This window comes from Quercus suber, unplaced genomic scaffold (genome assembly GCF_002906115.3).
Source record: "Quercus suber isolate HL8 unplaced genomic scaffold, Cork oak 2.0 scaffold_730, whole genome shotgun sequence".
Taxonomy (NCBI): Eukaryota; Viridiplantae; Streptophyta; class Magnoliopsida; order Fagales; family Fagaceae; genus Quercus; species Quercus suber.
This window is the reverse complement of record NW_027070170.1, coordinates 219,363-232,482: the sequence shown is the minus strand read 5'-3', so window position 1 is coordinate 232,482 and position 13,120 is coordinate 219,363. Positions and strand designations below refer to the sequence as shown.

Genomic DNA, 13,120 nt, shown 5'->3' with positions numbered 1-13,120 from the left:
CCTTATATATATATATATATATATATATATATATTTGTTTGCACTATTTGTTTTAATAATTTTGTTAATCAAAATATTGGAGAAGAAGTCTAAGAATTTGTACTTAGTTCAAGATTTTAATAGTAAAATATAGGATAAGCAAATTGCCATAGAGATTTCACTCAAATCAACAAATAGTTTTATAGATATGAACACACACCCAAATAAAAAAAAAAGTCGAAGTACTCAGCATTGTTTTTGTTTAGAGAAAAATATATCATGAACACTATAAAAGTAAAGTAAACCCCAATTTTTTTTTTTAAAGCCAAGTAAAGGTATGACATTTTCTTATGTTATTTTCTTCTCTTCTACTTTGTTAAAAAAAAAAATTATGATTTTTCATGTATTTTTTAAAATGTAATTTTTGTACATGAGCCAACAAACTCTCTTTAGCCATTTTTTACAAGATAAAAAAGCTTGGAATAATTGAAATTATTTTTTTGAATGTAACCCATCTTTCTCTTATATTTCTCTATTGTTTAGTCATATAAATTTTGTTTTGTTTCAATAATTTTGAAACCGTGAATCATTTAATTTTTTAATATTTTTTAGTCTTTTGAAAGTTTTAATATTTGAATTTTTAAGTTATTTTTTTGCAGTATTTAAAACTATCTAACAAATTTTTTATAAACAATTGCATGTTCAAGCAATGGCTTATTTATCAAATTGTAATATAAACTGAATTCATACAAGAGTAAATTATGTAATAGTGTAATTTTTTAAATTTTTTATAAAATTATTTTACTCTACCTTACAAATAAGTAAATTATTGTGCATAACACAAGTTAAAAATTATTTTAATTATATGCTGGTTGTTTGTCTCGTAATAAAGTAAGCATAATTATATTCAAATATATTTAAAATGAGTTAGGTTCAAGTTACACCTGGTGTAACTCTAAGTAATGTTATACCACTCAATAACTTGTTATTAAATTAATATTTAGAAAATCCAACCGTTGAATTATATGTTTTATATGTTCTTAACATGCATGCCAATTTTCATATCAATCGGATGCTATTTACCATTTGATCTATAAGCTCATTTTTTATGTATTATCTTAAACTACAAAAATTTGAAATTTAACAATTGATTGATGACATGACTATTAATCTTTGATCATCTCAAAATTTTGCAAACATGAAGAATATATAAAGATAATGTAATCTAACGGTGAATTTGTCAATATTCGCATTCAATTAAAAAATATTGAGTGGTGTAACATTGCTTAGAGTTACACCAGGTGTAACTTGAACCCAACCCATTTAAAATATATCTAAAAATAAGGTACTTAAAATAAAATTTTGACGTCTGACCAATTTTACAACTCGAGCGAGCGAACGGTGTTAAAAAAAAGAAAAAGAAAAGAATATCTCATATCTAGAATTTTTTTTCTAAATAACAATAAATATTAAAAAATTTAATTAGTTGTCACGTTGCAAAAGAATTTTGAAAACTAGCATTTCGAGTGTCTAAAACTCGAGTTTCAAGATAAAAATCAAGTTTTTGAAGGTTGAGTTGTAAAAAAAATCCAAGTGAAAATCGAGTTTTAAAAACTCGAGTTCCGAAAATGCCGCTATAGGCCTTAAAAACGTCACTATAGGGCTTAAAAATGGAGTTATAAAAAATTAGCAGAAAAACGCCACTATAGGGCTTTAAAACGTCAGTATAGGGCATAAAAACGCCACTATAGGGCTCACTGAACCTGGTATTGAACACTTATGAAAAAATTTTGCAATAAAACGCCGCTATAGGGCTTTAAAACGTCACTATAAGACTTAAAAACACCACTATAGAGGCAATAAAACTAAAAAAATTTTTGCATAGAACTCGAGTTTTTAAAACTCGAGATTTATGTAAATAGATCTCGATTTTTTAAAACTTGAGATGCCTAATTTCTTTTATAGTTTCACGCGTTACCTAACTAACCAAATACTCCTCGTAACCATGGTTATTCTGCACATTCCCCCCCTCATATCTATCTCGGTGTGTAGCTGCTTCCTTTCTTCTTTTCTGATCTGTGATTCTTTCTCTCTCTGTCGGTGTGTGTATGTATGTGTATCTGTTTCCTTCTTCTTTTCTGATCTATGAGTCTTTCTTCGTTTCTGATCTATGATTCTGATGTATGATTCTTTCTTCTTTTCTGATCTATGATTCTTTCTCTCTCTCTCTCTCTCGATGTCTGTTTCCTTCTTTTTTCTGATCTATGATTCTTTCTTCTTTTCTGATCTGTAATTCTTTCTTTGTTTCTGATCTGTAATTCTTTCTTCTTTTCTGGAGATTTTAAGCCAGTGGGTTCTCTTCCAGTTGCAGTACAGGGAAAAGAAGGAAGAAGGAAGGAAAAAAAAAAGTTTTAACGCCGTTTGTTTGGGCTATTAAATTGAACAGATGTGAAAATTTTAAGTACTGTATGTTTTGCCCTAAAAATAAATAGTTATCGTATATCCGACGTTTTGTGTATTATTGTGACCTCGAATCGACTGTTCGAGGAGTGAATATTGAGAGAAATATGCAGAAAGGGGTATGCCATCGATGCCTCAAGGAAAACCGGTTCATGAAGAAGGAGGTTTGCATTGTTTGTGGAGCTAGTTATTGTTATGATTGTGTGCTGAGAGCAATGGGGTCAATGCCAGAAGGAAGGAAATGTGTTACCTGCGTTGGTTTTAGGATTCGTGAGGCTAGGCGAGGGAAGTTGGGGAAGTGTTCTAGGTTGCTCAAGCGGTTGCTAACTGATTCGGAAGTTAAATTTATAATGAATAATGAGATGCTATGTGAAGTGAATCAGCTGCCACCAGAGCTTGTTTTTGTGAATGGTGAGACCCTTAGTCAAGATGAGCTCTTCAAATTACAAAACTGCAAATATCCACCCAAAAAACTGGGACCAGGACACTATTGGTATGATAAAATATCTGGTTTCTGGGGGAAGGTGGGCACCAAGAATCTACTAGTTCAATTTTATTATCTTCTTTTTTCTATTCCTCCATAAAAGAATAATTGTTGTGGTTCGAATGGACAGGAAGGACAAAAGCCTTGCCAGATTATTACCTGCCAACTGGATGTTGGGGGCCACATCAAGAGAAATGCAAGCAACGGAAACACAAATGTAGTGTTAAACTACAGGGAGATAACAAAAGAAGAGCTTTGGATGCTTAAGGTTGGTGTGCTCAATTCAGTTGGGTTGTTTTGGATTGTACTGCGCTTTTTAAACATGTAATGTAAGATCAATGCTGTTCTTATAAATGTTTACAGTCGGCTGGGGTGCCGTGTGAAGGAAGGCCTCACTTTTGGATGAGTGAAGACGGGAGATACCAGGAAGAGGGCCAGAAGAATGAAGAGGGTAAAATATGGGATAAGGTAAGTTGACATTCACATGCTTGTTTTACCCAGTTCATCTTATTACACTTAAATAATTGTGCATATATACTCTATTTACAGACTAGAACAAAGCTGGTTTGTGCAGTCTTTTCTCTGCCAGTTCCTCCTGGTTCTAAAAATCCTTCTGGGAAAGAAGTGAATGGAGAAATCCGAGACAACCTTGCACAGAAATCTATTCATAAATTTCTTTTAGTTGGTTATGACAAATCTGGCACAAGTACGATATATAAACAGGTAAAATATTCATATACGGTAAATTAAACTTTGGTGAACATCTCATAGCTTAGTTCTTTACCCTTAATACTCAACCAATTTTATAATTATGTTGAAATCCTTGTGAAATGTGATGGCAAAGGTTAGATTAGTGTATTGTGGCAGTAATTTATTTCTCCCTATTTGAGGATTATATGTTACCATAAACTAGATTAAAACTTATTATGTTTTATTCATGTTCTTTTTGTGTATACTATTCCATCAAAGTCAATTAACTAATGCGGGGAAACATGATGATAACTAACAATTTCTCTAGTGGTGTTAAAACCCAATAGTGAAAATGTGGTTTTGATACAGTTAAACCTTGACATTCATTTGTATTGTTAAATGGTGTTTTAATTTTTGGTGACAATGTAAACACTGTTTTTGCTTATATTAGGCCAAGATTCTGTATGGTATTCCTTTCTCTGAAGATGAGCGCCAAACTATCAAGTTTTCGATCCGAAGAAAGTTATTTGGATATCTCGCCATACTTCTTGAGGGACGAGAACAATTTGAAGAAGAAAGTTTGCTTGAGAAAAGGAAAAGTTGTGTTATCAATAGGTCTGGACCTTCAGGTATGATAAGAGTTGATTCTACTTAATTTTCTTTTTTATAGAGCTTATATGCTAATACATGGGAGTTTTTAATTCCCCCTAAGCAGGGTCCAATACATGGAGTTTTTAATTTTTGAATGGGAGAAAGAGTGGAGACAAGACTCAAACTCATGATTACTTACTATGATACAATGATAAACTACCTCTTGTCTAAAAGCTTAAGTTGTTTGGAAATTATAAATTTGGGCACATAACTATCATTCTAGCAGTTACCATAAAAGCATTTAAGTCCTTCCACCTGTTCTTCTAGAGTTGTGTCTCACAGAGCTTTTCTAGTAATAAAGAGGAAACAACTTGTTTATTATTAATTATTATTTTTATTTGGGATATTTATTTTCCCCTACTCTTTCTGTTACAATTTCTCCATTTAACAACATGACTAGCGGGAAATATTTGCATAGCTACATGAATTGGATTCTTTGAATCCCCAATTTAACAGAACCACATCTTGACCATCCTGTACTATAGAAGCCGAGTGGTTGATCCCTGGACTTTTTCAATTATTCCAAAAAAAATCTTATTCTTTGTTTTCTCATTCTTCCACCTTGAGAAAGTACATAGAGTACATGTCAAGGATGGACTCAAGAATATCTTGAGATGGCTATCTATTTTAATTTCTCTGTGATCCTTAATTACTTGGCCATCGGGGAGTAGTTGAACACGTTGGTGATAGTCTAGGATCCAGCAGCGGGGAGGTCTGTATCTTAGTTGCATGTGTACTTTCCCTCTAGTTAATAACCAGAAGGAAATTGCGTACGTCTTGAACAATTTAAGGGAAATAAATGTCAAATGCAAAATTTGTGTTTAGATTACCTTTTACTGCATGTAGCTGACAAATTTCTAATGCCTTTGTTGTGATTTTTATGGGTATAATACTGATCACTAGAGGTTTTCCAAAATAATCTGTCCAAATGGCTAATTATTTAAACAGCTCAAGACCAGTTCTATTGTGGTGGTTTAGCGTCATGCTCTTTACAAGTACTTTTGATGTTCCTATTGGTTCGAAATCCTTTGCTTTCCTGTCATGTGAAGTTATGGTGTACCTTTTGTTGATCAAATTACATTATCATATTACTGTTAAGATTTTCCTTCAGGAGTCAGGACGAACATATTAACATCAGTAATTAGCTTATCTAGAGTATAGTCTAAATTTTTCTATTCTCAACAGGTGATACAATTCAGATTGATGATACAACAATCTATTCCATTGGGGTAAGAGTGAGAGCTTTCTCAGATTGGCTCCTCCAAGTTTTGCAGTCAGATAATTCGGAAGCCATATTTCCAGCTGCTACTTGTGAATATGCACCTTTTATTGAGGAGATGTGGAAGGACACAGCCATTCAAGCCACATACAACCGGAGGAATGAATTACAAATGCTACCTAGAGTAGCTACTTATTTCCTGGATCGGGTGAGATTATTCTCTGTGCTCTCTCTCTCTCTCTCTCTCTCTCTCTTTCATTTCTAAGACATAAAACCTCCAATAAGTGTTTTTTTTTTTCTTCTTCTTCTTTTTTAATTATTTAAATCCCCTATGATGAGTTCTTGATGATTTCTTGTTGAATTTACCAATCTTCACAATTATAGCTTGCTTCACAATGATAAGTAGAATAACAGTATAAATTCTCTTGTAACAGTATAAATTCTTTTGTTACTTTAAAGGGCGTCATCCTTCAGCTTTTAGATGTAGCAGCTGCATCAGTAATCTTGCGGGGCGCTAATTCTTGTCAGCCATTCTTGATCGTTTCAAGGGTCATTAATGTTTTCTTGTATCCCTTGTTCCTAATATTGGGTATGAATCATGTGTTTGGAATAAGGATTGTATTGTACTTCATAAGTTCTGCAGTTGTAGCAGAATTTTTTGGGAAAGGGAGAGGATGCTGTGTGGGGTTTGGGTTTTCTTGTTGGTTTGAAATGAAAATTAGAGGGGATATAGTGCTGAACTTGAAAGCATTAGTTCTGCTTTTTTGTTAAAAACTTGAAAGCTTTGATTGTACTTCTTTTTTAGTACACCCGCGGTGTACTAGGTATTTTTTATTTCTAATGAAAAGATTTCTTTACTTATTACAAAAAATAAAACTTGAACAAGTCACCCAGTTTGACTGAATTGATCCAGTCATATTTAGAATTAGAAATCGAGGTTATGTGAATCCAATTAATGAAAGAAACTCTTGTTCATTTCTGAAGCTTAGATTTATACAATTAACAGTGTTCTAGTGGTCATTTTAGTAGTGACTATGCCCTTCAGATTGTGTGCATTTTGATGGGAATATGGCAAGTGTATCAACTATGATTACTATGAAAAAATTTTGTAATTAATCTTTTTCTAAATATGTCTTCCAAATGCAGGCTGTTGAGATTTCTAGGACAGATTACGAACCCTCTGACATGGACATCTTGTATGCTGATGGGATTACCTCATCCAATAGTCCTACTTGCATGAAATTTTCATTTCCCAAGTCAACACAAGATGATTCACTGGATCCTGCTTATCGGCATGATAGTTCACTGAGGTCAGTTCTCCCATTTTTTTTCATTGATTATTTCATGTATGAACAAAAACGCCTTGATCCTTATCAAGATTGATTGACTATGTTAAAAATCTCCTCATGACTGTTTTTAACCATATTTCTGTTAAAAATGTTTTGGGCAATGCAGTTTCAGTCAGCTTCAACCAAGAACTAGTCATCAACGATAGAATCTAAGACATGGTCAAGATTGAAACTTCTTAAATATTGGAAGATATATTTTTTTTGTGCCCGTTTGGTACAGTTTAATTTTCAGCCTTTTAAAAATGGGGTTATTTGAAAAAGCTGTACCTAACAGGCACAAGTCTTTGTGATCTGTTCTGCCATTACAGAGGAAACTATAAGATGAAAATTCTGTTCTTACTTGTATTGATGCTACTTGATTCATAAAACGATAAACACAAGGAACTGCAACTTCAGCCTTCCATATCATGATCTTCATTTCAGCTTATCCTTGCCCCTGCATTCTCATAGTTCTTGAAAATAAAAGGCTCTAGTTTTGATGTCAAATACTTAAACTTCGTGAGTGGTCGAATGTTGAAACACAAAAAAACCTGGTTCAATTTTAGTTTCGTTTGTCTTAGTTCGTTTTTATTTTTTTCTTAAACAGAAACTTAGAGGATATTCTTGGAAACAAAATATCAATTAATTTTCCCACTAAACTATGTATGTTTTAGTTGCATTGATAGTGGAATACACAGTGCTTTATTTACTTACAAAGTGCTATGTTATCCTCATTTTTATAGGTGATGAATATTTCAGGTACCAACTAATTAGAGTGCATCCCAGAAGCCTAGGAGAACACTGCAAGTGGTTGGACATGTTTGATGACACTGATATTGTCCTGTTTTGTGTTGCCTTGACTGACTATGACGAATATTCTGTTGACCGTAATGGTGTTTTAACCAACAAGATGTTGGCAAGCAAAGAGCTCTTCGAAAGCATGGTCACTCATCCAACATTTGAGAACAAGAACTTCCTTTTGATTCTCAACAAGTGTGACCTGCTTGTGGAAAAGATCAAACAGGTCCCTCTCACACATTGTGAATGGTTTCGTGACTTCAAGCCTGTTGTCTGCTCGAATTGTCACAACAGCACTTACCCCTCGTTGGCTCAACGTGCTTCCCACTATATAGGAATGAAGTTCAAGGAACTTTTCCGTTCTCTTACAGATAACAAGTTGTTTGTTTCACCAGTAATCGGGTTGGAAAATGACACAGTAGATGAAGCACTTAGATATGCAAGGGAGATTATCATGTGGGATGAAGAAGACTTAGAAGAGGAACCCTACTTAAATAACGAGTTGTCTTCTATTGTCGGTGAGGCAAGCTCCTCGTGTTTTTTGCTCGAAAATGACTTGTAATTCTAGTAACATCTTTGCGCAAAATTTTGTACGTACTCACACAAAACATGTATAGGAGAACAGAATAGAGAGTCTGTTTAGATTTTTTTTTTTTTTTTTTTTTTATGAATGTTTAGATATTCTTGACATGTGTGAAAGCTAGATTTTTGTTTTCTTTTCAAAAAGTTAGAATTGAAGTCTTGTAGGACCTTGCAGATTTAAGAAGTAAAAGAATTTGTTCTTATGTGTCCTTAATGCAGACCCTTTGATATTTTAGAATGGTCACAAATATCTGTAGGAATATTCAAAAATTTATGCCTATGTGTTGCTTGTGATGATTTTTTGCATTATGGAGGCAACGTTTGTGATTATGTATCCTTTCACAATCTTCCAATCTACGCACATAAATCACCAAGAGAAGAAAAAGGGGGAATAGCTAATGAAGAACAAAATTGAATAAGAATTTGTCCACTTACTTATTCACTCATCTGGATGATTTTATAGAATATCCATAGATGAATAGCCAAGTACAATAAAGATGGTCACTAAAGTTACAAGGGTGAAAGAAAGAAGAAAATCCAATGAGGAAGAACGAGTGCCTTAAGCATTTCCAATATCATGCTATCTTCATTCTGCCTAAGTAAATTCTTTTCCCCCGGCTGTTTAGAAAGCATGGATATTTCAAATTAGTGACCATATGTTTATAAAATTCTTCTAATTAACATTTCATACGTTTAATTATTTTTATTTAGTTATTAATTAGTTAAAGTATCTTTCAAGAATTGATATATCACTGACCTATCAACAAATAAATAAAAAATAAATAAAAAAATTGATATATCACTCTTGACCGTATCATATAGTATCACTTATCCTGTATCCATATTGGCACTTCCATATACTAGGAGGTTTATTAACACCAAGCTCAAAGGTAAAAAAATTATTCTACATTAATACAATCTAATCAAATTTATAATAACAAAAATAATTTCAAAAAATCACTTTTGCTCGCACAAATAGACCAATTTAACTATCAACTTTGCAGTTTTCTATTTAATAATACAACAACAACATTCTGTTGAATAATGCTACAACAACGGCCACTACTACTAAGCCTTAATCCTCATATTTTGAAATTGATAATGAATCTTTATCAAACTAATCGTGCATGACTGGTCATATGTATTCTTTTACTATCATTTTATTCTATTCTAAGTTATATACACGGTAACTTACTTAATTGAAATTTCATCTTTTGTTACTTCTACAATTCTACTATTGTTAATTTAAAGTCTTTCTTTAACATTTTTTTATTCCATCGACTTGAATCAATTCACTCTTCCTCAGTAATGAATTAATTGTTCCCCTTTGCACACTTGCACATCAAACCATTTTAACCGACTCTCTTTCTCTCATCTTTTCCTCCGTAATAATGATAAAATGGTTTGAACACATCCTCAAAATTGAAAAAGAAGAAACGGGTACCAGAAAATCAATGATTTCATCAAAAGTAATCCATTCTACATGGCCCAAGAAGAAACTTATGAACAAAATCTAAACTACAGTACATACAAGCCAAAACAAGATCATTCAAAATCCATGAAACAAAAAGCATATGAATTAAAAATATATAATTCCGATCTTGGTTCTTCTCATCCTTTGCTAGCAACCTCTCCTTGGTATACCTCACTTTCATGATCAGCCTCACCAAGGAGTAAACCTGTCCATAAGCAAACAAACTGTGGTTTCTGACAACATGTTTTCCCTTTGAACCATTCTTGCTTCCTTAGTAGCACCTTCCTTTTCTTCTACAGCTTCTTCTTTGGCTTTTGAAAATAATGGCTTCTGGCTCTTAACCTTAACCTTCTCTTTAAGCTTTGCCAGCTCCCCTATCCACGTTTCCACCACTGCAGCCATGCTAGTTTCGAGGACTTTAGTCACGCAGAGAACAACTTTCTTTGTATGTAGGAACTTTTTTTTTGTGTTTTGAGTGAATGAGTTTGTAAAGCAAGGCATGTGGGTTTATATAGAATGAAAAGAGAGAGCGAGGCTGTGGTTTTTGTTGCAAGCAAATGATTCACTTTTGTTTTGGTTTTGTGTTCAAAATCGAGGTGCGGCCGTGTTGAGTGGGCGCACCTTGGATTTACGTGGTAGCACACAGTATATAATGTAGGATATTCTTTGGGAGTGTACAACTGGCTGTGCGTTCTTTTGTACAAAGTTAGAAAAATTCCTTACCTGTGGGTGCGCTTTGTTTAATTATACATGTGGTGATTAGGAGGGTTCGATCTATAATTCTTAAAATAACTCCCAATTTTCTAAAGCATTATTCATCATCCATTTTGTAATGATGTTTTGTTTAGAAAATACTTTTAGAAACATTTTATGAGAAAGAAAAAAAACAACTAATTTTTTTTTTCAATTTTTTATACTTCTCGTAAGAGTAGTGTCAAAATTTTTCTAAAATAATGATTCATAATTCATTAACAAATAATTTAAAAATACCGACTCTTTTTAAAAGGGTACTTCATTTTGCCACTTCATTAATGAATTTCTTTAAGTCAAAGTTTGGCAATAAACTTAGTTGTAGCCTAAGGCTACAACTCCACTCTTAAATGTAAATTTTGACAAATCAACTAATAAATTATATTTTCTTATATCCTTAATATTTGTAAAATTATCAAATATCAATAGTTATGTCATCAATTAAATGTTTAAATTTCAAATTTTTGTCATCTAAAACTATGCATAAAAAATAAGTTTATAGAGTGTATAGTAAATAACATCCGATTGGTAAGAAATTTGAAATGTGCATTAAGAACATAAAAAACGTGCAATTCAACAATTAGTTTTAAAATTATGTAGTCATGTTAATTTTATTAGTGGGAATTGTAGCATTAGACTACAAGCAAGGTTATAGCCAAACTTTTTACTTATTTTATATTAAATAATTGAATTTTTTTTAAAAAAAATAAAAGAGAGAGATGTGAATCCTTATGTTGGGAATATTAAAAAATGTTAGTTTAGTTGCAAGATTTTTGATGGCATCATTGATAGTTACAATGGTTATAGGATTTTAAAAATTATTTAAATATTGATGAAGTGATAAAATTTAATGTATTTTTTAAAAATATATTAATAGGATTTTAAAATCTAAAATAATACTAATTTTTATGGGAAAAAACAAACTTCTAAAAAGGATAACCATTGACTTCTAGGCCGATTTGCATTCACGTCAATTCTTCTTTATATGTGAGTTCACATTCAAAATCCGTTGGGATAAAATCCCCCCTTTATGTAAATAAATATATAAGAGTAGAATTAGTGGGATCAAATCAATCCACTTATGACTTATCCCTTTGGTTCACTTATTTAATGAAAGAGAAAGGGACTCCAATATTATGTGNCCAAAAAAAAAAAAAAAAAAACTCATTTCATTTTATCTTTCTTAGATTGTGTTTGTTTAAATTTAGATGGAATTCATTGGGTTAAAAAAAAAAAACTTTGAAATTGTATGTTATTAAATCTTTAATTAAGCTTGTTATGAAACATAATTTATGTAGGATTCATTTGTTTATAATTGTAAGGACTAGAACTGAACCTCGGCCTACCAAGAACGGTGGATGTAAGCCCAACAAGGTCAAAATAATATATTTGTTAGAAAATGGGTTTAACAAGAAAACGTCTCAGCAAATTAAGTATGGACCATAGCTAATAAGATTCTTGCCAACAAGGTTGAAAACACAAATTAAGAGAATTTACACTCTTCAATCAAGTCCGAGGATAGGATGTTCTTATATTAACTCAAGCTTGTATGAATACAATGTCTTTTTCTTTCTTTTTTCCTCCACAGATTACCTACCCAATTTTCATGGTGATCCTTTCCTTATATAGTCCTTTAGCCCTTCATCCTAGCCTTCCACCTATTGATTTTGCAAAAAATCCTTTGGATGCTTGTCCTACCAAAACCTCCGGGAAGGTTTAGTGGTAGCTATGAGCTGAGTTGCCACTGTTCAGGTGTCATTTCTCCATAAATGCGGCTAGTTCATTAGGTGCAGTGTATTTAATGTGGTGGTGGCAGCCTTCTTCCTAGATATTTCACCTTTCATAATTGACTAAGTTTTTTTGCTACCTTCCTTGGAGTTCTCCTGAGGTGGCCTAGATCCTTGGAAATTAGAGCTGACCTATCATTCTTCTCCTTTATCCTTGGCCCATTAACCCAAGCCTAGTAATCCTATTAACCATCCTCGGGCATATTATCGTCCTCAGGCATGGCCCATAGCCCAATATGCCTGCTTGAACTTCCCATCCCTACAATTGCCCCTCAAAACACCAACTCTTGCTTTTCTGATGAAAGTGGGGTTTTGATTTCCTCCCCAAAGCCTTGCACACTTAAAGAACATTCCCACACGGTAACATCTTTTCACCTACTCTACACATACTCCTGACGTTTCGGCATTCGCGATGCACCATTAATTGCTTCGCACAACGCTTTGTACCCCACGTTCTATGGCGCAATAAAGATCCTACAACATGGATTTCTCATGGGATTTCAAGCGGGAACTTTCCCGCTTATCTCTTCTCCCTATATAAAGGATGTGAGGGGTTCCTTTCCTCCATTTCCCAAATCTTCAATCTCTCAAAGAAGCGATCTGAGGTGCTCCTTACATACTTCTCTGTAAGTACCATTTAGTTCATATTCTAACTTTAGGATCCGTTCCTTCCTCGGCCTACAACTCTTTTATAGTTTCTTTTACTTCTTAGATAGGTAGGTTTGCTAGTTTGGTAGATACGCTCGAAGATAGAGAATCCTTTAAAGCTAGGTACAATATACCATCTAGGGTTAGCATACAACATTGCCTTTTAGGGGAATGGCATGCTCTTAGGCCTGAAGGGGTCGTGGTGATCCATATGATCGCCTTTATAGAAGGAGGAATGCGAATCCCTATGGGGAGAGTAACTAGGGATTT

General features: G+C 33.1%; 1 protein-coding gene across 2 annotated transcripts; it reads left to right on the top strand.

The window, feature by feature from the left end:
- The first annotated feature begins 1,964 nt into the window (after positions 1-1,964).
- On the top strand, positions 1,965-8,421 carry LOC111987014 (extra-large guanine nucleotide-binding protein 1). 2 transcript variants are annotated; one of them, XM_065766663.1, is made up of 9 exons: positions 1,994-2,023; positions 2,318-2,963; positions 3,054-3,191; positions 3,287-3,391; positions 3,473-3,646; positions 4,065-4,242; positions 5,450-5,691; positions 6,630-6,793; positions 7,571-8,421. In XM_065766663.1, the coding sequence occupies exons 2-9, from the start codon at positions 2,547-2,549 to the stop codon at positions 8,169-8,171; spliced, it is 2,019 nt and encodes a 672-aa protein (XP_065622735.1). In that variant the 5' UTR covers positions 1,994-2,023; positions 2,318-2,546; the 3' UTR covers positions 8,172-8,421. The 2 variants fall into 2 exon arrangements, with proteins under 2 accessions (XP_023874492.1, XP_065622735.1); XM_024018724.2 differs by having other exon boundaries at positions 1,965-2,963; positions 7,555-7,668.
- Positions 8,422-13,120: the final 4,699 nt, after the last annotated feature.

What these genes read in the sequence shown, in the direction of transcription:
- LOC111987014 (XM_065766663.1), top strand. Translation starts at nt 2,547, where the DNA reads ATGCAGAAAGGGGTATGCCATCGATGCCTCAAGGAAAACCGGTTCATG. An exon ending in AAGAGCTTTGGATGCTTAAG is followed by an intron (nt 3,192 to 3,286) that starts GTTGGTGTGCTC and finishes AAATGTTTACAG; the next exon opens with TCGGCTGGGGTGCCGTGTGA. An exon ending in AGGGTAAAATATGGGATAAG is followed by an intron (nt 3,392 to 3,472) that starts GTAAGTTGACAT and finishes CTCTATTTACAG; the next exon opens with ACTAGAACAAAGCTGGTTTG.